Source organism: Diceros bicornis, chromosome 9, assembly GCF_020826845.1.
Source record: "Diceros bicornis minor isolate mBicDic1 chromosome 9, mDicBic1.mat.cur, whole genome shotgun sequence".
In the NCBI taxonomy this organism is placed as follows: Eukaryota; Metazoa; Chordata; class Mammalia; order Perissodactyla; family Rhinocerotidae; genus Diceros; species Diceros bicornis.
In genome coordinates this window covers 11,613,725-11,638,713 of record NC_080748.1, presented here as the reverse complement: position 1 = coordinate 11,638,713, position 24,989 = coordinate 11,613,725, and the positions used below count along the sequence as shown (strand labels likewise).

The 24,989-nt window shown below is 38.1% G+C and overlaps 1 protein-coding gene across 1 annotated transcript in view; it reads left to right on the top strand.

Moving 5' to 3' along the window:
* The window catches only part of FLT1 (fms related receptor tyrosine kinase 1), a 183,103-nt gene that overhangs the window by 72,985 nt on the left and 85,129 nt on the right, over positions 1 to 24,989 (top strand). The window contains exons 11-13 of the mRNA XM_058547936.1: positions 5,783 to 5,897; positions 14,834 to 14,942; positions 21,044 to 21,352. Of these exons, the coding sequence (XP_058403919.1) occupies positions 5,783 to 5,897; positions 14,834 to 14,942; positions 21,044 to 21,352 (533 nt within the window). The remainder of the gene's footprint in view (positions 1 to 5,782; positions 5,898 to 14,833; positions 14,943 to 21,043; positions 21,353 to 24,989) is intronic.

Sequence of the window (24,989 nt, the reverse complement as noted above, 5' to 3'; positions counted from 1 at the left end):
ATGATAGGGGCCGGCCCATGTGGCGCAAGTGGTTAAGTGCGCAATCCGCTGTGGCGGCCCGGGGTTCGCCGGTTCAATCCCAGGTGCGCATCGACGCACCGCTTGGCAAGCCATGCTGTGGCGGCCTCCCATATAAAGTGGAGGAAGATGGGCATGGATGTTAGCCCAGGGCCCATCTTCCTCAGCAAAAAAAAAAGAGGAGGATTGGCAGATGTTAGCACAGGGCCGATCTTCCTCACACACACACAAAAAATAAATTAAAATGTTAAAAAAATAAATAAATGGGGAATGATAGTACCTACTTTTGGGGATGCTGTACAGATTAATGAGATAGTATAAATGAATCACTTAGCATAGTGCCTAGTGCATAGAAGATATAATCTTTATTATAGTAGACTATAATACTGCATAGTGTATATTATAATTATCATAGCCTATGGCTGGTTAGCTTGCCTGTTGGGACCAGCAGTCAATATTGTCGAGATTGTAGGTTTGACCCCAGTTGTTGGCTTTGCCTTTTTCTGTGGCCCAGACTGCCTTCATCTGTCTGGTCACAGAGGGGTCAAATATTTATGAGTGTGAAGGGAACAGGGCAAATTCATCACCACTACAGGAAAATCAACCCAAAGCATGTAGGTCAGTAATGTCATCTCCATCTATGGAGGGTGGTGTTCTCCCATTATGTGTCAAGAGAAGAAGCCTGGTAACTTAGACCAGATGGGAGAGCCCCACAGATGGCTGCTTTTTAGAGTTAAACAGACTGACATGTCACATGTAGGGATACGTGTGTTGGATACATAACTGGCTGCTTTCTTTTAATTTATTTATATCAATCTCTAGTCCAAAACTAATTTGCTTCAACTCCAGGGCAATCGACGGAGATGACATGGAGTACACTCTTACCCCGGAAATTTTTTTTTCCTCTCAATGGTTATAAATACCTCCATGCTATTGTACTTGGCATGCTGTATGCAAATGGAGGTAGGAGTCCTAAAGCTCATTAGGAAAGGGACAGAGGCTTGGAGCACAGAGAGGACAGAGTAAAGCTGAAGCTGATAACAGTGGCCTTGTCCAGAATAGTGCATGGGAGCTTTCTTATCTCTCTTTGGCAGGAGGTGCTGTGGGTTTCCTGTGCGAAATCAGGAGCGAACGCTGCTTTCCTCTTGTTGTTCGGCTTCCTCCCCCCTCAAGACGGTTCCCAGCACAGTGATTATCTTTGCATCTTCAAACATGGCACAATCTACTTCCTTAAGAGCTTGATGTATTCTTAAGGCTTAGGCAAATTCCCTTCCCCCTAAATCTCTTTTCAAGTGCTGTTATATAGACAGGCTCCTAAATGACATTCTATTTTTATGGTTCCAATTACAAAGAGGGAAAAATAAGAGTCCCCAAATTAGATAAGAGCCACAGAATTTGTCCTTTTCATTTGGAGGACCTTGCAGTAAGTCTAGCCTAAAGTTACCATACTAGGGCTTGTGCTGTCAGTAACTGCTCTTAGAGTTATGGGGGTGGGGGGTGGGGGATAGAGGTTGACAGCCCCATGTGAACTCAGACAGCAGACTGCGTTTCCCTCGGGAAACGCCTGGACTGGCTTTACTCTAACATATTTCTTTGCATTTCCTGAAGACCAAGAGTATGAAATTAAGATCTTTGTCTAAGACCTCCCTTATCTTTCTCACTTCTTTGGGGGAAAAAAGAATGAAATTAAAGTTTTCTCTTCCAGATACAAGGTAACTTCAGCTGTTTGATGTCACAATACCAAGTATAAGTGCACATGTCTAATATAGGTGTACACATGTGTGCATAGGTGTATACACGCGTAATAAACCTCCATATGCATGTGACATATATATACATTATATATACTCATATGTTACTAAGTGTATGTGGAAGATGTGAGGTCAGGGGCCGGCCTGGTGGTGCAAGTGGTTAAGTGCGCGTGCTCCGCTGCAGCGGCCCAGGGTTCGCCGGTTTGGATCCCGGGCATGCACCGACGGACTGCTTGGCAAGCCATGCTGTGGTGGCGTCCCATATAAAGTGGAGGAAGATGGGCACGGATGTTAGCCCAGGGCCAGTCTTCCTCAGCAAAAAAAGAGGAGGATTGGCAGATGTTAGCATAGGGCTGATCTTCCTCACCAAAAAAAAAAAAAGAGGTAAGGTCAAAAAGTAGTTCAAGGTATGGATGTTATAGTCTAGAAAATGGAGAATACTGATAATGAAAAATAGGGCAAAGTGACTTTTTTATATGATTTTCATACTTTATCATTAAAATGTTTTATGTAAAGGAGACAGTGTGATTTCTCTTTGGTTCAATTTCCTTTACTAATCAATAAGAGTTAAAATGTTCACTTATTTTACTGGATGATTAAAGGAATATCTAGTAGAAACCACAGAAATTCCTTGAGGAATGATCAGTCCTTATTAATTCTTTTTTATTTTAAATTTTATACTCTAACTGTAAAAACAGACACTTTAATCTGATATATAGACCAGGTACAAACAACACTAGGGAGTTACTGCTAATTCTATTAGATATAATAATGGCATTGCTGTTATATTAGAAAATGTGCATATTTTTTAGAGATACACACTGAAATATGTAGGGCTAAAATGACATGATGTCTGGGATTTGCTTTAAAATACTTCACAAAAGGAAAAAATAAGAAGAAATAAGGGATAGATGAAACAATTGTAGCAAAATCTTGATAACTGTTAAATCTGGGTAATGAGTATATGGGGATTTATCACACTATGTCTCTACTTATCAGAATGTTTAAAAACGATAAACAATTAAAACAAATGAAAACTCTTACTAGAAACAACATATCAGTACATCATGCCTGTCTGTATGTTTACAAACGTTTATGGAGTGCCAGTTACGTGCTAGGCCCTTGCTCAACTGTGAGGACAGAGTGAATAAGTAGATGTGGTCCCCTCTCCCGCTGTGGCTGCTGGCCCAGTGAGGCCTCATAAGCATTAAGTGGAAACTTAGAAGGTGGTGAGCGCTCTGGGGGTGGACATTATAGGGCAGTGCACCCAGGAGGGGAGCCTAACCCAGCAGACTCCATAGTTTACGTTCCGGAGACCTTTCTCAGCTCACGGACCAGAGAGGAATGATCACAGAACTTTTTTCTGATCATCACAAGCCCTTCTATCTTACCTTTTTTCTCACTTTTTTTATCCTCTCACTTTCATCTCACATTAAGTCATTGCTGCCCCTGGCTACTTAAGTTAAGATCAACCCCTCATTCTTTGTGGAAATTGGGCTTTAAAGTTCCTCCTGGTCTGAAAATCTCTAGAATCTAATCAAGATGTGTACAAATTAGAGGTCCGCAAGCTTTCTGCTCACCACAAATTCTAGTCTAGAAGGTAAGAATACAAAATGATTCAATGAAATGCTCCCAGCGCAAGTAATCATAAAAATAACCACTTCCCTGCACACACTCTTCAGGCTGGGAGGTAAAAAGAAAACTGCATCTAGAAGGGGGCTGTAGAAATAAACAGTATCAACACTTAACGTAATCGTGAAGCAGAAGAGCTGGCCAAGGGTGGCTGCAGGTGCTCTAGCCCAGCTCCTACAGGCACTCATCTCTCCTCACCTTCCCAGGCTGGCAGAGAAATGCGAGCCTTGGAGCCCACAGATATTCTTTTTTTTTAATTGATGTTTTAATAGTTTTTAACATTGTGAAATTTTGGGTTGTACATTTTTGTTTGTCCATCACCATATATATGTCCACAGATATTTTTTTGAGGAAACTAAAATCTTTGTATATCTGCATTGTGTACCAAATAAATCCATATTTAAATCTCAAAAGCTGCTTTAAAGGAATCAGTATTCATTTTGTAATAAATAGTAGACAGCAGATCACCTGCAGCGTTCATTTACTGAGGACCTGCATTGTAATACGCGTGGTACAGTGCTAGGCTCCAGGGCAGTTCACTACCTATTGGGGCAGGGCATGAAAATATAAATTACAGTACAAATTAAGATGGACTTGCTATAGGGTTATAGAGTGGTTCTGACAGTGAGAGCTGTGAGGTTCACAGTGATCAGAATAAGCTGCTTAAAGAAGATCAGGTTGCGGTGTAGTGAGGGCGTGTCTAGTCATGGTGACTGTGAGTGAAGGTGAAGGGATCAGGGCGCATATGGCATTACACTCTGTGATACAGTCAGAATAATTCCTTACTTTTCTATGGAGTCTTTAATTTACATAACTTCTCCAAGTAAATTAAGTCATTTAATGCTTGTACAACCCTGTGTGACTAACAAGGCAGATACATTTTTATTCCTATTTTTCAGAAGAGAAAACTTGTCATACAGCTAGGGGAAGTCAGGGTGGGACTAGGACTCAGGTCCTCTGGCTCCTGTTTCACTACTCTTTGAACTAACCAAACCAAACCACGGTTTGACTAGAACAAAGGGTTTCTATAGGGGTAAGGTTGGAAAAGCAGGTAGGGAATGGACTGTGGGTGGCCTTGATGTCAGACAAGGGAGCCTGGCTTTCTTCACTACAGTTGTTGAAGCTTTTGGAGCAAAAAAGATTCCACTAAAAACCAGAACATTCAGGGGGTTGGTCTGGCAGCAGTTTTGTGGGTGCTGGAGTAGGAAAAGCCAGCTGGCAGCAAGGTCAGTTAAGATACTACTGCACTGCCCAGGTCAGAGTGGACTTAAGTGTCTTTTTTGTTGTTTGGGTTTGTTTATTCATGTAGAAGTTAGGATACATAAAACAATAAATGATCAATAAATATTTACAGTAATGATTTGAGTAGTAAACATATGAAAACAGAAGCCTACTGATAATAACATGTTTTTGAAAGAACATGCTAACTTCCAGGCAAAATCTCTCTTTAAAATAGTACTCTAGGGGCCAACTCGGTGGCATAGTGGTTAAGTTTACGTGCCCCGCTTCAGCGGCCCAGGGTTCATGGGTTCAGATTCCAGAAGCGGACCTATACACTGCTCACCAAGCCATGCCGTGGCGGCGTCCCGTATTCAAAATAGAGGAAGATGGGCACAGATGCTAGCTCAGGAATAATCTTCCTCCAGCAAAAAGAGGAAGATTGGCAACAGATGTTAGCTCAGGGCCACTCTTCCTCACATACACACATAAAAAGGGTACTCTAATAGCTAATTTAAAATAACGAGAGAGAGAGAGAGAGATTTCGTGGACATTTAGAAACAAAAAAGATCTTAAAAGATAAAAAACTCCAACACCTTTATTTTATAATTAAACACTTGAGGCCTGAGAAGTTAAAGAGCTTGCCATGATACCCCAAAACTTGTAGACTGAATTTAATAACTGCTTCATGATGTGTGTTTCCATATATACTTAATTAACCCTGGAAAAAATTAGCTGTATAATGGAACATTCTGATTAAAAGTCAGCCTTTTATAGATGTGAAACGCTATTATTTCCTTGAGGTTTCTATTCATTAACATAACTTTATTATTTTTTTCTGTGTTTGCATGTTTCCTCCAGTAGGAACTAATTAAAATCTAGATACTAAATTTTCTAATTTATGCATTTTTATTTAATATTTAATATTTAGAACAGGAAGAACGTATGGAGATACACTCGTGTGTTTTTTTTCAGATCAAGCAAAATATATTCGTTGTTTTTAAGTTTTGAGGATGGATATTAGGAAAAAAATCTAAAGCAAAGAAGAAAATGTGTGACTTGGTTATCTGAGGACTTATCCAATGGTTTTCATTTCACCTGTCACCATGGGCTGGACCATGCTGCAAAGCAAAATAGTGATGACTTACTTTTTTTTAAAATAGGTATGACTTTTGCTCCAATAATGAAGAATCCTTTATCCTGGATCCTGAGAGCAACATAGGAAACAGAATTGAGAGCATCACTCAGCGCACGGCAATAATAGAAGGAAAGAATAAGGTATTGTTTATAAAAATAAGCATTGGGGGGCCGGCCCGGTGGTGCAAGCGGTTAAGTGCGCTCGCTCCGCTGCCGAGGTCGGGGTTTGCCAGTTCGGATCCCGGGTGTGCACCGACACACCGCTTGTCAGGCCATGCTGTGGCAGGGTCCCATATAAAGTAGAGGAAGATGGGCACGGATGTTAGCCCAGGGCCAGTCTTCCTCAGCAAAAAGAGGAGGATTGGCAGATGTTAGCTCAGGGCTGATCTTCCTCACACAAAAAAAAAAAAAGCCAAAAAAATATAATAAGCATTGGGATAGATATTTATTCTAAAAACACATACTCAGCTCTCATTTTGGGTTTATTAGAACCAGAAGTAATTCAAATGCTCAAACAGAAATTCAGAGAGAAGAAAGACAATATCCGAGATATGTCTTCATGGAGAGACACACTGAGATTACTTCAACTGCTGTATTCTCCAACTGACCACCAGTTCCAAAGTAATAAGTACTTAGTCCTAAAGGAAGAGGTGGAGCTGTCTCTTTAACATCAAACTGATCCACATCAGTGGTTCTCAACTCTGGCTGCACACTAGAATACTCTACCAATTATTATCACATTTGAATCTCTGGGGTAGAGCCCAGGGTTCATAAAACCTCCCCAGGAGATTCTAGCATATAACCAGGACTGAGAATCACTGACATACATAAAGTGGGATGTCAATAAGCAAAAGCTAGTACAAGACTTCAGGTTAAAATTGAATGTTTCCAGTTCACAAAAGATCTTGTTTTTCCCCTCTGTCCCTCTGTCTTTGCAAGGGCAAAGCCTGACTCAGTTGGGGTATACAAACACACACAGGATATCAAGATTCCCTGACCTAAGAAATACAAATCAAAACCACAACGAGATATCACCTCACACCTGTTAGAATAGCTATTATCAAAAAGACAAGAAATAACAAGTGCTGGTGAGGAGGTGGAGAAAAGGGAACTCTTGTCTGCTGTTGGTGGGAATGCAAATTGGTGCAGCCAGTATAGAAAACAGTATGGAGGTTCCTCAAAAAATTAAAAATAGAGCTACCATATAATCCAACAATTCCACTTCTGGGTATTTATCCAAAGAAAATGAAAACACTAACTTGAAAAGATAGATACACTCATAAGTTTACTGCAACATTATTTACAATAGCCAAGATATGGAAACAACCTAAGTGTCCATTGATGGATGGATGGATAAAGAAAATGTGGTATATACACACAATGGAATATTATTCAGCCATAAAAAAGAATGAAATCTGCCATTTGTGACAACCTGGATGGACCTTGATGGCATTATGCTAAGTGAAATAAGTCAGACAGAGAAAGACAAATATCATGTGATCTCACTTATACGTGGAATCTAACACTTTCAAACAAACAAAAACCAAGCTCATAGAAACAGAGAACAGACTGTTGGTCGCCAGAGGCAAGGGGATAGCAGATGGGCAAAATGGGCGAAGGTGGTCAAAATGTACAAACTTCCATTTATAAAATAAATAAGTCATGGGGATGTCAATGTACAGCATGGAGACTATAGTTAATAATATTGTATTGAATTTTGAAAGTTGCTAAGAGAAGAGATCTTAAAGTTCTCATCCCAGGAAAAAAAATTTTTTAACTATGTATGGTGATGGATGTTAACTAGTCTTATTGTGGTAATCATTTTGCAATATATACAAATATTGAATCATTATGTTGTACACCTGTAACTAATATAATGTTATATGTCAATTACACCTCAATTAAAAAAAAGAGAGAGAGACTTCTAACCAAAAAAAACCCCGACATTCCCTGACCTAATCAAGGTCTAGCAGGCATTTTTTCTGCCACTCTTGCACCATTCATTCTCTATTCTCCTAACCTCCACTGAGCCTCAGCAACAGCTGACACCTTGTGATCCAGGCAAATCCCAGTGGATCTCAGACCTGGTGGCTTTTTTTCTGCTGAATTAGTGAAAAACACACGTTAAATATCTGGTATTATCAGGCACAGAGGTAGTGATGGTTTAAAAAGGAAAAAAATATCAAATAACCCCTTGCTGAAATGTCTATTTATATGTGCATATCTTGATTTGGAGTAGTCTGTTAATATGGATGCTATCTCCTTGAGTGTGGTTATGTTTATGTTATCTATTTATTCAGCTATATTCTTTGTATTTGAATGTCACAAAGTTGATGGCATCATTCCCCATTAGGGGTAGGGGGAGGGCAAAAGGGGTAAAGGGACACATTTTTACAGTGATAGATGGCAACTAGACTTTTGGTGGTGAATATGTTGTAGTCTATACAGAAGTTGAAATATAATGATGTACACCTGAAATTTATGTTATAAACCAGTTACCTCAATAAAAAAAAAAACAACAATAACAACAAATAACATCTGAATTCATTATGTAAAACTTTTTGACATATGCTAATATCAACATCATTCTTTGGCAGGCCACAGTGGTTATCTCCATTTTAAAGATAAGAAAAACTGGGGTGATAAGATGATTAACTCAAAGCCACATAGCTTAAAAGTGGCAAATGAGAAACTCAAACCAAAGTCTTCCTATTCCAAAACCCAGTACCCTGCCAACTAAGCCAATACAGAAATTAGTTAAAATGGCGATGACTTGCATAATGATATCAACAATCACTTGTTAAGGATTTAGGAAAAGTTTTTATAACTACAGCAGTAGCTGTAGGTGGTTTACAATTCTTTTCCTCTAATACAAATGAACAGTAGTTTAAAACATTCCATGATTTAAGCAAAATGTAATAAGCAAAAATCTAACAAAGCCATTAAAAACCTTTTAAAAAATAAAAAATAAATAAAACATTCCATGATATGTAGCTATTGATGAGAAAGCAGTTTAATGAAATACTTAGAAAAGAGGAAATTCTATAACCTTGAAAGTTTGACTGACACTATATTTTTTAAAAAAGAAAATTGCCTCAGAGTAGAAAGCAAGTTAGTGGTCACAAAGTACTAGAAAATCTCAAGGTGCCATTGATTGTGTCAATTCATTTTGCCTTTTCCTGACCATATCAGGTGGATATGCTGTTAATTGCTGGGTATTAAAACAAGCATTTCTGAGCTTAATTTCAGTGGTAACTTCCAGTCCTATTTTGGTATCCTATCCACAAAAATATACAATAGAAAAAAAAAAGGAAAATGAAGAGGCTAGGTGAGGCTGCTGATTAGCCTGAACCATAAAGTGGCAACTTGACTCCGTACGGAATACCTGTAAAAATGGTGGGAGTGGAGTAACAAAACCTGGGTGAGATAAAGGAACTTCCCTGATATTTTCCACGTGGGCTTGAAACAAATTTATTGTCTTGTAATTCTGTAGTTCTGCAGTGGTTTTAAATATAGACCTCCAGACACAGTTGGCACTTGTGCCATCCAACCTGCAGTCAGGAGCCAAGGGGTCAAGCTCTGCCACTTTATATCTTGCATAACCACTTGCAAATCAGTTCACCTCTCTGAACTTGAGTTCTCATGTCCAAAAAATGGAGCTAATAATATTTGCCCTACCTAGTTTGCCTGTTATTATAAAGATGATTGTCATATATACCCTAATGCAATTCCCCAAATCGATGGTGATCATATACGGTGAAGACTATTTGTTAAACAATTTGTTTGCATTGAAAAAACTTTTAATACGCTTCCTAAACAAAGTTGACATATATATAGCATATCCTATTAGCAGCTGTAACTATAACACATTAGACTTTAAATAGATTATTAATTCCATGTTCTAAATTTAGAAGAATTTACTACTTTTACTTTTAGTGTCTACTACTGTATCTTTTTGTGGATGGGGAAAAATTTATCTTTCATATGATAATGACAAATGAAAGTTTTACTATTTCAGAATTATTTACCCTAGTCTTTCCTTTACAATTAAAACCGCTTTTATTTTCTGTACATTTTTAAAAAGTAAATTGAAGTCCCAACTTAGATGACAATGATCATTTTACCTGCAGTCATCCAGTCAGCGTGCCCAGCAACACTCTCCACAGATAGCAGAATGCAGGTCCTGCTGGAGCACTTGCTGGATTTCAGGGACTTGCTTTTTTTTCTGTTTGTTTTGTTGATTTTTTTTTTGTTTAACTCAAGGAAGGGTGCAGAGGACAATAAAATTCAGTTTCCTTATTGCAAGTTTTGGCCTAGATTTGTGAAAAGTGACTCATCAATTTGAGTTGCTAATAGCAAATGTGGAGTTTTAGTATTGTTTAAATGGGGTTGCCAGACTACTTAGGCTTGTAGATATGGAGTAGGAAGTAGAAGGAACCCTGTGTTGGAAAAAACACACAGGAAATACGTATTACAACATTAATTCTGTGAGGCTGGAGAATCGTGACAGTTTTAATGTTTTAGCAACATTTCCATTGAAATTGTTTTGAGGTTACATTGAGAAATGTGTGTACTGTATGAGGCAAATACATGACAGAAACATTAATACCTAATCACAGAATTACAGCTTGTGTTTCATTTCCCACACACTCCCCAATTTTTTCTCTCACGTTCTATTTTCCCATCACTTGGCTCAATTGTGACACCCTAGCTTAATTTTGATTCTTCCATGACCTTTCCGTATCTACTTTTATTTCTCCCTGAAACACTTAAAAGGAAACTATATTAGAAACATCCCGAGATTAAAATCCCTGTTCCATATATAGATTTTTTTAAAAACTAGTACTTGAAATTAGGCTGAATTACACATCATCCCATCTGTTCTATTCTGTGAGGTTCAAACAACATTGTAGTAGTGAATTAATAATGTTTAGTGAAAGAGAAGGAAGGAAGGAGCATGAATAACTTCCAAACTTACTGTACCTGACGCCAGTTTTCATCAGTGTTCCTGGGTCATACAAAAGAACCCAGAGAACGGACTTTAAGGGTCTGTTTCTAGTATCTAAATCCTGAGGTCCTGGCAGGGCAAGCAGAGGCACCCTCAAAGCGTGAGAGTTCAGAGGTAAAAAAAAATTATGGCAAATAAAAACTAATTATACAACTAATATAAGCAGACATCCTTGAGAATTTCTTTTGGTGTATCTTATAAAATAAATGATTATAATTTCAAACATGTTACAACTCAAATTCTTGACACTCTCCCTTTTAAAATATTAAGTTGATATTTGGTCTTCCAACTGTTATGCTATTTTCATTTCCCCCCCCTGAAATAACAGTATCTGGTTATGAGCACTGGGGAATGGATTTGTCCCTTTAACTCAGAAGACTCCTGCGTTGAGACTTACTGTCCCGTGAGAAGTCATCTTTTGTCCACTTACCTACAACTCACACTTGAGTTCCTTTTTCCTGACCCAATAAAGTTTATACTTCAATTGTCAAATATCTTTTGTTTGTCATGAAAATATGTTTTAATTTATAATTTAAAAATATATTCTCTGGAAAAAGAGAAGTACTCTAGAACTCAGATAATTTTTCATAAAGTTGATCACAGGATATCAATTTCATCTTATTTTTAAATTTTCTTCTTTAATTATAACTTTTTTATTCATCAATCATATTTTCAAACCATATAACACTGTATCAGTTGAAAAATATCTTGCAGCTTTGGAAAAGACTAAAAAAGAAAACTAGTATTTCTGTTCATAGTAGCATTTGACTTATGTGACCTATCTCTGCTGATGAAAGGAGATAATTTCAAGGAAAAACCCAATTCAAAGAGTAGACAGAACTCTACCAATAGATCTGTGCTATTAAATTGAAAGAGTTTTAAGAAAGGAGCAGTTTCGTGTAGAGATTAAGAGCACAGGCCCTGGAGTCAGACAAACCTGGGCAAACATTCTGTCTAGGTCTGTCTGTGGTACTGTGTATCTTTGAGTGACTCACTTAACCTCTCTAACCTCAGTTGCCTCTTTTGTAGAACAGGGTAATACACCCACCTCATAGGGCTATAGGGAGGATTAAATGAGATAAAGCCTCACACACTGGCACTCAGTAAGGGCTACATAAAGGTACCCAGAAACAAAGAAACAATGTAAACTCACATCAATGTCATTTTCTAGTTCAATTTTAACAGAAAACTTGGGAGAGGTGAGTTCTGGGGCAGGCTTGACTATGGGTAAGGTGTCTGCTTTGGAAGGGGTCATTCAGGCAAAATAAGAGAGACCCAAATGCGTTTGTATCTCCATGGTTCATCATGTGACCTGGCTTCATTTCACTTCTAGGTAACTCAATTTTATTCTCTGACTATACAAAAATTCTGAGCTGACTGTTTGCTGAAGTCATATAAAATGGCTACAGCCATTCCCAGATTACCTGCACAGGTCTTAAATAAGGCAAATGTATACATCTGAATTCACTTTCCCTTGCCATGAAACCCCGTTTTTGTTCTCAGTTTCTTTGAGCTCAGTGAAATCAAAATAATTTTAATAGAAACCCAAACACAACTTTCAGATTCAGTTAATTGCTGTCCATAATTTCACACATTCTCAAGCCAAACAGAAATGAATTTTTCACTTATTTATTGAGCAACAATAAATCTGAGAATCTAAATAGGATCCTGCTGAGGCCCATTAGGATAAACATTTGAGAGCTAACTTGATAAGACAAGCAGTGCTTGAGCTGAGAGACAAGCAGCGAGAGACTGGCTGTGAGGCCTTCGTTTGCGTTCTTTGCGTCTGAACCTGCTGCATACTGCTTTGGAGCATCTGAGCCCGAGTTTTCCAAGACAAAATAAAGTAGTCAGAGTCTTACATGATGATGTCTATTGTCCTTCCAGCTGCTACCAGCTAACACTTCCTTTCACACTGCCACCTACAAGCCTCTTTTCTCACTACTTCCATTTTCTTCCATGACTCTTAAGTCATGGGTGTAGCAATTAAAAGGACAGGGTTATCTAGAATTTTTTTTTATTTCCCATCTCTTAGAAAGATTAATAATCAAAATAGGGAAAGTGACACCTGACCTCTCTTTCATACGCTTCGCCACTGGTTATTTGCCAGCAAGTTCACGTGAGTGTTCCTCTGCAAAAGAACGGATAGTGTATACTCAATCTTCAAGTAGGGAAATTCTTCTCTATCACCTTAAAGTAAGCCTTCAAGGTTAAGAATAGGGATTGTATTATATTCCTCTCTGTCTTCCCTACAGCATCTCGGCAATGCCTTGATAAACACTCAATAAATGTCTGCTAAAGTGAATGAAAAATGCCACATATTACAGACATTTTCATTTCCAATAATTTCAATAAGACACAGAGGATATATGAGTAGATGTAATTAAACAGATCCAACAAAGAGAAAAGGAAGCATCATGTAATATTCAGTGTGCCATAGTGAAAATTACTATGAATTGGAGCAATTTGGAGCAATGAACTTGCTGGCAAAAAAAGTAGTAGTATATTTTTTAGTCTTCCTGATCTGTAGATTAAAGACAGAAATACCTTAATTTATTGAATGGGATACAAAAGCATAGATAAAGGACCTAGCATATTACTTAGCAACTCAGAAAAATGTTAGGAACCTTTGTAGAATTTGTGTTCACCATCTTAGAAAGTCCACTGTCACATTTCAGCCTATATATTACTTTAGCCTGTAAGTCATATGATCTAATTATACCTCAGCTAGGACACCCCGTTAGTCTGGAAGCATCAGCACAACTTCTACAATTTCAAAGCCTGTGGCCAGTTATTTGTATCCTAGGCGGTAGGCAGCAATGATTTATAAGTAATTGGATCAACTTTTTTTTGTAATTTTAAATATGAAAAACTTACTAGCTTTCTCATTTTTTTTTTTAAGGAAGATTGGCCCTGAGCTAACATCTGTTGCCAATCTTCCTCCTTTTTTCCTTTTTCCTCCCCAAAGCCTCAGTAGATAGTTGTATGTCATAGTTGTACATCCTTCAATTGCTCTTTGTGGGACGCTGCCTCAGCATGGCTTGATGAGTGGTGCGTAGGTCCGCGCCCAGGATCCAAACCAGCAAACCCCGGGCTGCCAAAGCAGAGCATGCGAACTTAACCACTATGCAACAGGGCTGGCCCCTCATTTTTTTCATATATACTATGCATTACTTTTTTGCAAGGTTGAGTTAAATTTTAAAACTCTCAATAATTTGTTTCATATTCCTAATTTTTATCTTTAAAAGAAGACGGCAATGCAAGTCTTTAAGCTGTATAAATTTGTGTGTCATTACTTTTTGAGACATCACAGTTTGGAAAGTGCTTTCAAGTTCACACAAATTTGACTATTAATGTTTCTTGTGGGGCTAATTTTTCAAATAACAGCACTAAAATCTAGTGAAATTATATTGTATTAATTCATAACTTATAGCTTCATTTTCTAGATTAGGAATTGACAGGCTGCGAAATTAAGTAGTTTACAAACTCATGTGACAGTCTTAGTGAGCTTTCCAGCCTTTAGTCTCTTTCAGCCCCTTCAGGGCTGCAATGCCATATTCTTTGAGCACATAAAAGAAATGGTTCAGCCAACCTTTCTCTTCTATTCTTGCTCACTTAACATGCCCATTACAGAACCAAAGAGCAAAGAATGCTCCTGTTACCAAATGGGGTCCATGATCTTAGGTCATCAAACAAAAGGGAAGCTTTGGCCTCACCTGTTCCTCTCATTGACGTGGAACTGACCACCTCATGGAGTAGGACGTGCAGTCCCTCATCTCGGCTTCAGGTCTATAATTGTTACGCCAGCAGCACGAGATAAATAAGCCTGAAACCCTCATACGAGTCGGATGTCATAGGCCCCGGTCTCCTGAGGACCTGCTTTCCTGTTATTTTTCCATTCTTGCTGGGGCCCGGCAAGGGGAGAGCCTTCTGGTAACCACCACTCGTGCAATACTATCTTTGTTGAATGAATGGAATAGCTGAATCATTTCAACCCTCAGAAGTTTCTTAGGGATGTTCAAGTAATTTTTTGTCCTATTGCTAGCTAAAGTTTCCTTTTCTTTTGCAGACGGCCAGCACCTTGGTTGTGGCTGACTCTAGAATTTCTGGAATCTACAGTTGCATGGCTTCCAATAAAGTAGGGACTGTGGAAAGAAACATAAACTTTTATGTCACAGGTAAGCCACACATTCTACACCCACAAAGACAGCCCGGTGACCTCAGTCTCTCTTCAAATTTTGTTTGCTTTTAGTGCACTTAGAGCTTGAGTGATTTTTATTTTAAAAAAACAAAAACATTCCATAGAATTGTTCAACGTTGAGTGCCTTCATCCTTGCTCTCAGGAATAGTATTCTACAACATCACTGGGTCTCCTAAAGAGCTATTTCCCTGAATTCTCTTTTAGAGCTATTTGTGTATGTCTCTTTTCCAGGCTGGACTGTGAAATCTAGGATCTTGTCATGTTCATTTTTGAACTCCCTTCAGTACCTAGCACAGGGTCTGGCACACAGCAGTTGTTCAATAATAATCAAAGAAACCAATTATAATACATGTGATGACATTTTGTTTTTAAACTAAGAAGCGAATTGTTTCACAACTTAAGTAATTTTGAGTTTTGGGGAACAAGGCTCTCCTATAGAAATCTGAAACTGACTTGCTGGCAATAATTAATGTGCTATTTTTTGGTATCATTTAAGAATATTTAGCCTTAAATATGATGGTCTCTGCAAATCTTAAAACTTGCAAGGCACACAAATGGCACTCCCTATGTCCCTCCATGGGTACAGGAAGGAAGTAAGTAGCTCAAAGTATAAAAACAATTGCCTGGCTCCACACTCCCCCAATTTTCTGAGGAAACCTGGGCAGTTTGCCAGCTCTCTGGAAACTTCACACTGCATGGGGCAGGCTGCAGCAGTTGCCTAGAGTTCTCCAGAAGGAAATAGGTAGGTCTGATTTCATGAGACGTATGGGTTGTCAGATCACAGGGAACCTTCTGGCAAGTCAGCCAACCCTCAGAGAAGCTGTGCAATGGGAGATATCCTCAAGTAGATTCCCACAGAATGTCAGAGCTGGAAGAGACGTTAGAGGCTATTTAGCATTATAGCCCCCCATTTTCCAGATGAGGAAATGGAGATTAGAGAAGTAAAGAGGCACAGGGAAGAGCTGCTCTAGACCAAGTCAGTCCCTGTCCTCTCACATTTGAGACGTGGAAGGGAAATCATCTCTGTATCCATTCTAAGTAGGAAAAGTCTTTTATTTAGAAAAGGATTCAGATAGCAATTTCACACGTATCAGTTCTCTAATCAATCTCAGATGATTTGGACTAATTAAGTACAAAGGTTTGTATTGTACTTTATATTTGGTTGGAAACAAGTTGCCATTCAAATCCACAGACACTGTATATATGATTTAGAGTACAAAAGAACCGAGCATTCCTGTTCGGTTCTGAACATTCACCCAGTTTGTACAAGTTGAACAAGCACTAACTATGAAACAGTACAGTTCAACTCTATGCTGAGCACTTGAAGGGATGTCAGTGAAGCCCTGTCTTTCTAGGGAGACAGTTTTAACACCAAGGAAACAAAAAATGTTAAGTTATATATATCCTAGTATCAAAAGGTATGTGCAGAAGTAATGTGACAGGTGAATTTACCAATATTAAGCCAACGCTGTCCAACAGAAATATAATGTAAGCCACATTAAGTAATTTAAAATTTTTTAGTGACCTCATTTTTAAAAAGTAAAAAGAAAAAAGTAAAATTAATTTTATTTAACCCAATATATCCAAAATGTTATCATTTCAGCATGTAATCAATATTTTTAAAAATATTACACTGCTTCAGTTTTTAAAATTTAAACTAATTGAAATAAAATAAAATTCCGTTCTTCAGTCACAGTAGCCAAACTTTAAATGCTCAATAGCCACATGTAACTAGTGGGTACTGTATTAGACATTGTAGCTCTAAGCCTGTCAGAAGGAACCAGGATTTGAGGTGATCTTGGACTTGAGGTGGTCCTGAGGGAGGGTAGAATTTGAATAGAAAGAAGAGGACAGTCTTGCCTTGACATTTTCAGAGCCAAGGCAAGAGTACCAGTGGAGGCCCACAAACTATGCATCTAACCACTTATAAGTTCTAAATCAAGCGAACAAGCTGTTAAATATGTTTCAGCCTCCAGTGGACAAATATACCTTCATGATGACCTGAAAGGTCAGGTACAAATTTAGAATTCTGGGACTACTCAGAGTTCTACGGCAGAATGTGGCAGCGGCTGGAGGTGCAGAAGGAGCTGACCCGTGGCTCACCCATCTTTTATTTGCACTCCTGGCTCTGTCCCACATGGTGAGGGACCATGCACCCATGTGTATGGTCTCCCCAGCTTACACATCCAAACTCTGTCCACACCCCTCACAGTCTCCCCTGGGACAGAGACAGAGAGTATAGCCAGAACAGAGCCATCTAAAGGCACAGGACAAGGACCCCTCTTGCCTGGGTCTGAAGGCAGTACTGGAAGAGGATGTACCAAGAGTGGAGAGGAACGTCATGCTCATTTCCTTATTGTTCCAGGTCCCCAAGAAAGGTTAATTGATGACCAGCATTAATTGCAGCACCAGCCTATCTATCCCATCGAGTTCTTCACTGCTGCATCATCTATCTATGGATAGTACTGTTGCTAAAAGGGCCCCAGCTGACAAAACTGATCATCTGCTGAATTCAGACAGAAATTCCCTCCCATCTCCCACATTATACAACCATGGAATGGTTGAAACCTCTTCTAGATCCCAAGGCTTGTCCATAGAAAGGAGTGATGAGATTTTAATTTGAACGTACCTACTTGAAGCTCACATTTTCCCTCTAGAAATTCAAGAGCTTTAATCTTAAAACTGAGCACCAATTCAGCCAATAAAGCCCCTATAGCCTGGAATATAATTTCTCTGAATGCTTTTCTACCAGTCCTGAAAATTCTAGTTTTGATTGGTGATAATAAATTAATTTGCTTACCTTCATTATTTGAAAAACGAATTATTATCTTTTCTTACTCAAATCTTTGTCACGAGATTTATTCTCACTAGAGATGAGACTAATACTCTTAGGAATGTTGCACCTTACATGTCTATTTTCTGAAAAATGAATGTATTTTTGTTCAAGGTTTATACTTGACCTAGTACAGGTAATGCTTTAAAAGATCTGTCTAAAATTTAACTGCTCTAAATCAAAAGATCTAGATTTGGATCTTTATTGATTCTCATTTCAATCATGATGCTCCTTCCTTAAAATACAATAATAACTTATTTATTTTTTTTGTGAGGAAGTTTAGCCCTGAGCTAACATCCGCTGCCAATCCTCCTCTTTGTGCTGAGGAAGATTGGCCCCGGACTAACATCTGTGCTCATCTGCCTATACTTTATATGTGGGATGCCTGCCACAGCATGGCTTGATAAGCAGTGCGTAGGTCTGTGCCCAGGATCCGAACCCGCGAACCCCGGGCCACCAAAGCAGAGCGAGAACTTACACCGGACCGGCCCTGAGAGTTTCCTTCCAAACTGATGAAAACCAGTTAGCTGTGGCCATTAGAATTCTCCAATGCTTCCACTCTAAACTTTGCTATTCACTTGTACATAGAATCTACTTGAAACAAGCAAAACTTTCTAGTAATTATTCCCTTTCTTTTTAGAGATTGTTGTTTTTATTCTTCAGTAGAAGTAAAGCCTTTATTTCCACCTGACAAAGGAGATACCATTCATCCTTTTACTTTCTATGCTTGTCTCTTTCATAAACTTAATTCAAATTTGATCCAATCAAGTCAAATGTCTACCCCCAAATATGCACCTTTGTAAATAGATTACTCTTTCATCTAACTCTAGGTTGAATGTCTCTTCTGAGCAAGGGTTGATTCTTCTCCATGACACCTCGTAAGATGCCATGGGTGTGATATATATTAGATGGATGAGTGTTAATTGGTGCTGATAATGATTGTGATGAATCTGCAACATATACTTAAGTGTGGGAAGATTTCTTGTTTTCACTTTGAGAGTTAGAAGGCAATTCTTTCTTGGGTCTGTTTTTGTATTCAGGCTAAAAAAAATCAACATGAATTAAGGGGAAAAATCCCTCAGGATTCATTAACTAGCTCAGGACATTTTATTTATCATCTTCTATGGATAAAAAAGAATACCAAAGAGGTTATACTGAGAAATAGATAATCATTTCTAAGAGGCTGCCTGATAACATAAACCAAATTAGCTTCAGTAACAGCCTCCCCCATATGAGAAACCGACCTCAAAACCTACTTAGTTCTTTTCCTATGTGTGTGTTTTTGCTGTTTTGCTGGCACTCAGCATGACTATGGGTGTGTTAGCAATTACTGAGGGTGAAACAGGAACAGCACTGCCTTATCTCCCTGGTTTCCCAATGTCACTAAATGCATTTTATTTTGAGATTCCTGGTGGTGCTTGGCAAAGATAAACAAAATCTTCCATCAGGAAACCTGTGAGCTATTTCCACAGGAAGTTTCAAATCACTAAAGTAAATAGAAACTCTCTACATGATCTCAATGGTGTTACTTGGGTTTGCTTGGGCTCTAACTACCAGGATGAAACCTCATAAATGGAAAATCTATGGTCTTTTAAGAAATGATTTGATTGCAACCAGTGCACAATATTTCTGTTCTAGTATCTGTGTAAAAGTTGATGGCTACTGTTTTACTCCCCATGCTTGGAAAATGTCCCAAATATAAAAAGATGCTGAATTAGAGGGGCTATTTCTGACACCTTATTGTTATGTTAAAAATGACTGTCAGCTGCTTCTGCATCTTCTGGCACATTCTTAGATTTTCATTTTAAAAGCAGGAAAACCTCCACTGGTCTCCACTCTTCCCAATCACTGACAGCTTCATAAGCTACTGTTACCCCCGGCTCCCAGGTTTCAAATGAATACTTTGGCATTTCTTCAGACGTGATACTTTATAATAAAGCCAAAGTCCAGAAAAATCAGAAAAACAAGCAAAGTGAGATTTAGGAAAGAGTTGATACGATATCTAAATTTGGACTATTGTCTCCTTAAGGTTTAAAGGTTTCTTTATAGCTTTGTGTGTAAAAAATAATAATAATAATAGCATAACATAGTGCTTTTCATCTTCAAAGTACTTTGTAAAATGTTGGCCCAAATTCTTTGCTCAAATACAGATATGCCACCAGTAACAAGCAATGGGAGGGTTTTGAGAGCAGGTCAGTTCAGGGCCAGTAACCAATGATTTTTTAAAATCCTCTGGTGAAATGGTCTAAAATGAGACTGAGGAACTCTCAGCGCAGAAGCTAAACGATGGTCCAGGGTAAGAAGACTGAGGAGGAGAGCTCATGAGGTGTCGCTAGAGGCACTTAGAAGATGGAGATGAAGGTTAGCTGGGAATTGACATTGGAGAAAATGGCTTCTAATGACACAGTCACTTTCAGAAAATGTTTAATATGTTTTTGAGAGTAAATCTGATTTTTAAAATTACTCTTCCCCCATTGCCACCACTTTGGAATCTGGTAACTCTGCCAGATCAGTTGTCTGCATTTTCAGAAGAAATCTTTGCTCTTTTATGTCTGAGTAGAAAATCACCGTAAAGGGACCTGAACAAGTAACCTGGCTCTTCTCTGACCCGCTGTGCCAGCAAAGAGCAGGGAAAGTAATGGAACAGCAGCAAGAGAAGGATATAGCAATCCAATTGTAGGAAACTTGGGAAATCAGTTTTTTTTTAATTGGAAAAGTTTAGGATTAAAGTGGTGTTGACAGGCATGACTGAAGTCTCCTAGCATGTACCTGGGACTTCCTACTCTCACTTGTTCATAATTTATTTTGGGTAAGTTTAACTATAAAAGCATCTTTGGTTTTTAGTACAAACTGTTCTATCACTTCACGAGTTTGCCCACTTACCACAGGAGTTCTGTATGTGATAAAGAAATGGAAATGTGATTATCATCCCAAGTTGTAAAAAACATTCCATTTTGAAGAGGAACTTTGGGCAAATAAGGAAAATGTACCATCCTAATAATGGTCCTGTTTTGCATTTCCTGCCTCACTTTTGATGAAATGAACTTAATTGGTTCCTACCTGCTATGTTTGATCAGTTCTCCTAAAATAAAAAAAATAATACTCATCCTTTTAATCCTGATGCTGAGAGAATTTGTGTAGGAACAACTCTTAAGATCTTTGAATATCTCATGATGAGATGTTGTCTCAGGATGAGACATTGATTTTTTTAATGAAAACTGAAGTTCTTTATTCTTATTTTATAGACGTGCCAAACGGATTTCATGTTAACTTGGAAAAAATGCCTACGGAAGGAGAGGACCTGAAACTGTCTTGCACGGTTAACAAGTTCTTATACAGAGACATTACTTGGATTTTGCTGCGGACAGTTAATAACCGAACAATGCACCACAGCATTAGCAAGCAAAAAATGGCCATCACCAAAGAGTACTCCATTACTCTTAATCTCATCATCAAGAATGTTTCCCTGGAAGATTCAGGCACCTATGCCTGCAGAGCCAGGAACATATACACAGGGGAAGAAATCCTTCAGAAGAAAGAAGTTACAATTAGAGGTGAGCACTGCAACAAAAAGGCTGTTTTCTCTCGGATCTCCAAATTTAAAAGCACAAGGAATGATTGTACCACACAAAGTAATGTAAAACATTAAAGGACTCATTAAAAAGTAACAGTTGTCTCATATCATCTTGATTTATTGTCACTGTTGCTAACTTTATGGCTCAGAGGAGATGCTCCTCCCAAAATGAGTTTGGAGATGATAGGAGTAATAATGAGACCCCAAGGTCCCAGCTCTGGGCTCCCCCATCAGGCTGAGGGGTCTGCCCTCTGGGGCCGACTTGGTGCGCGTTTGGATTTGGAGGATCCCTGCAGTGCATTCTCTGTGTGTTTTGCTTTTTGCTGTCTTCTCCTGCCTGATAAACAACAACTTGGGACTGATCCTTTCCTTCCACTTTGATGCCAACCTCTTTTTATTTTTAAGCTTCGAAGCTGCACAAACTGAATAATTTAAACAGATGCTGGTTTCTGCCAAAGATGGACATGAATAAGTTAATTTTCCAGCTCAGAATGAGTACAGTTGAATTTGAGACTCTGTCGGACCTCTGCCTGGTTTTATTTTGTATTATTTCATCTGTTCTTGATTTGTAAATAGCACCTGGATAGCAAGTTATAATGCTTATTTATTTGAAAATGCTTTTTTTCTTTTTTTTTTTTTTACATTAAGCACATTAATCTTAAACTGGAGCTTCTAAAATGAGCCCCAGGGGTGCAAGATGTGGGTGTAATTCGGAGGTATTAAAGCTTTAGCACAGTATGAATTATGAAAGGCCACCCAAATCAAGCCCCCTTCCCTCCTCTTATGCAATTCCGGGTAGCTAGCACACTAGTCCAGGGAAGGGTTTCCTTCTCACTGCCTCTGAGTGGACTACACAGCTATGACAGCACCTGAAAGAAAGTGGATCATGCCATCATTTTAAATATTTTTGTCTCCTGGTTATTCTGTTAAAGAACTTTATCCTGTTTAATTGATGGCATTGAAAGGTGTACCACAATCAATTTATCAAGGAAATAAAGGCTATTGGGCCCAGAGGTTTAATGCATTCTTCTAAATGTAAATCTAAAATTTGTCCATTAAAAAAAGTCCACTTTCCCCATATGCAAATGTTAATAGTATTTTTAATGGGGATTAAGAAATGGCAAAACTACAGAAGCAGAATTCAGAGTCATTTAAAAATACACAGCATTTTTAAATCATGAAAGATTGTAATCTCTTGTTTTAGGCTTGCATTTGAGGAGAAAGTGACTTTTTTACCAATTTAATATGCATTGTTTTGTTGTTTTCATTTATGATTGATCATTATATGTGACTTGCATGAACTACTGGAAAACAAACTATAATGACCAAAATAGCCATGGCTGAGAACACAGTGGCTGGGCAGTTCAACAGGGGGTGACAATATGACAACTTTTCAGGCTTGGGAACTCACCAGACTGTTTCCTCCTTTAGGTAACAGACTCTGTCCCACGGCTAAACTTGTCTTTCACGTGGGAATTGCTTTTGTAAAGTGTGAAAGAGTAAACAATAGCATTTCCCCAGAATGCCAGTTTTATGGAGCCCCAAATGCTCTGAAAACAATTAGTAACCTGGAAGTTGTCAGCCCAAAGGAAAGAATAATCAATTGTATCTTGAAATTTTACCTATGGCTCTTTTGCCTGGCGTCTTTGTTCATTATAAGTCAGTGTGTTCCTTCAGGAAACAATGCCTTAGTACCACAGAACTTGGGGGCCTCAATTTTCAATAAAGCTGAAAAAGCAAATGGAATTTAGAGATTCCTTCGAAAAAATGGTGAATTGGACATGCAGAATCTATCATTTCCCTCTCCTTAAAATTGCATTGTAATTTTCATGGGGAGGGGAAGGGTGTTAGTATTTACAGGAGATGATTTTAAGCATTTCCAAGAGACAATTTTAAGAATTCCATAGAGTAACTAATTATTCACTGTGTAATTAATCCTTCCAGAGAGTTTCAAAAAGAAAAAACAATTGGGTGGTTTTGTTTTTTATTAGTTACTCTTTTGGGTGTGTAGTAAGGGGAGGATAATGGGAAAAATAGGAAAAAAAGCCTAATATGAAGAGTGACTGAGATGGAGTAGAGGGCATGAGGCTGGTTCCTCAGTCCCCATTCCAAATGGAAAATAGAAACTATGTATTTATGGGACCTGGCAGATCTCTGCGGCTATAACACTGAAAAATAAAAGAAGAACCTGATGGGGAGCTATCTTTGGCTACTGACAAACCAGCAGAAATATTCTGTTAATTCTGATTTTCTCAGTTTGAAGGGATCAGCTCCACTTTGTTAAATTTTGGAAAGCAGCTACCTATTTCCATCAAATAACCTAGGTTTAAAAATCTGGGTTCAACATACCTTTCTTATTTAAAACGTCAAAATAGATTACTATAAAATATAAAGTGGGATTGATAAAATGATTCCTTGGTTGATTGGTCATTTAGAAACTAGCTAAAAATGAGACTTTTTTACATAGGAGAACATTTTTTCAGAAATGGGTACAAAGAAAGAAATCATAATACTGTATGTTTCAGATGTTTATATGAACTTTGTATTTAATTGAGAGTCATGTTTATTCTGTAGCCTTTCTGCTGCTTCTTTTGTCTGAAGTTTGTGTAGTACAGATAGGGCCTTTGGGAGAAATAAAATGTTCTCTTTTATGTAAGCATTGTTTTCCAATACACCTGTCAGGGAAGCCAAATCCTGTGTTGATGATGTTACAATTTGTAGCTATGAAAATAATTGGGTGTTATAGGCCCTATAGTCAGACTTCCTTTTTATAATAAGGCCTATGGGCAATGATAGATTATTTTATCATATTTAGTGCATGAAAAACAGTAAATGTGTTAGAGGAAGCTACTAAAAGTATAACTCAGTGAACTGGGTCTGAGTTTTAAATGAGATATGTCCAAGTTAGCTTGCCACTGTAAAAGATACTCAATAGTAATATGATACTGTTCTTTATTATCTTGTCATGTTTCACTGATACATTTGGGGTCTTTACTGTGTAAAAATGTCAAAATTGTAATGTTCAAGCATGTAAAAGTTATCAAAATTGAAGATTTTGATACGTGGCTGCATTTTCTATCAGGTAGAGCTATTTGATAGATTGTACAATATGCAAACACAGAAATATTAAAATGTTTCTGCCTAGGGGGCAAGATAGACTAGGAAAGATACACTGAAACAGGCAAAAGGATGTTGCTATCATTCATTCCATACTGTTTGAAGAGCTTATAAATCAGAGCACTTCCTTCAACACTCTTTTTTGCCTTCAGATTTCATTTTGCATAAAATGAGAAAAGACTAATGATAAGCTATAGAAATCCAAATTTAATGAGAAATCTGTTTCTCCTAACAGATAGTAACCCTGCCATGTTTTACTAAGTGAACATGTTATAAAAGTTATATGATAATATACTTTTTAACCTGAGATTTCTCAATTGCTTTAATGAATGCTAATCCTGAGAGTTTCCCTGCAGGAATAAAAAGAGAAAGGGTTTGGGACTTGGCAGAATCCTGCAGGGACATGAAATCAAAGCCATTGCAATGTGTCATCTCTTATAGCATTGTAATCACTCCTAAGCTGCTTTCACAGTTGTAGTACAAGATGAGAAAATCAAAAA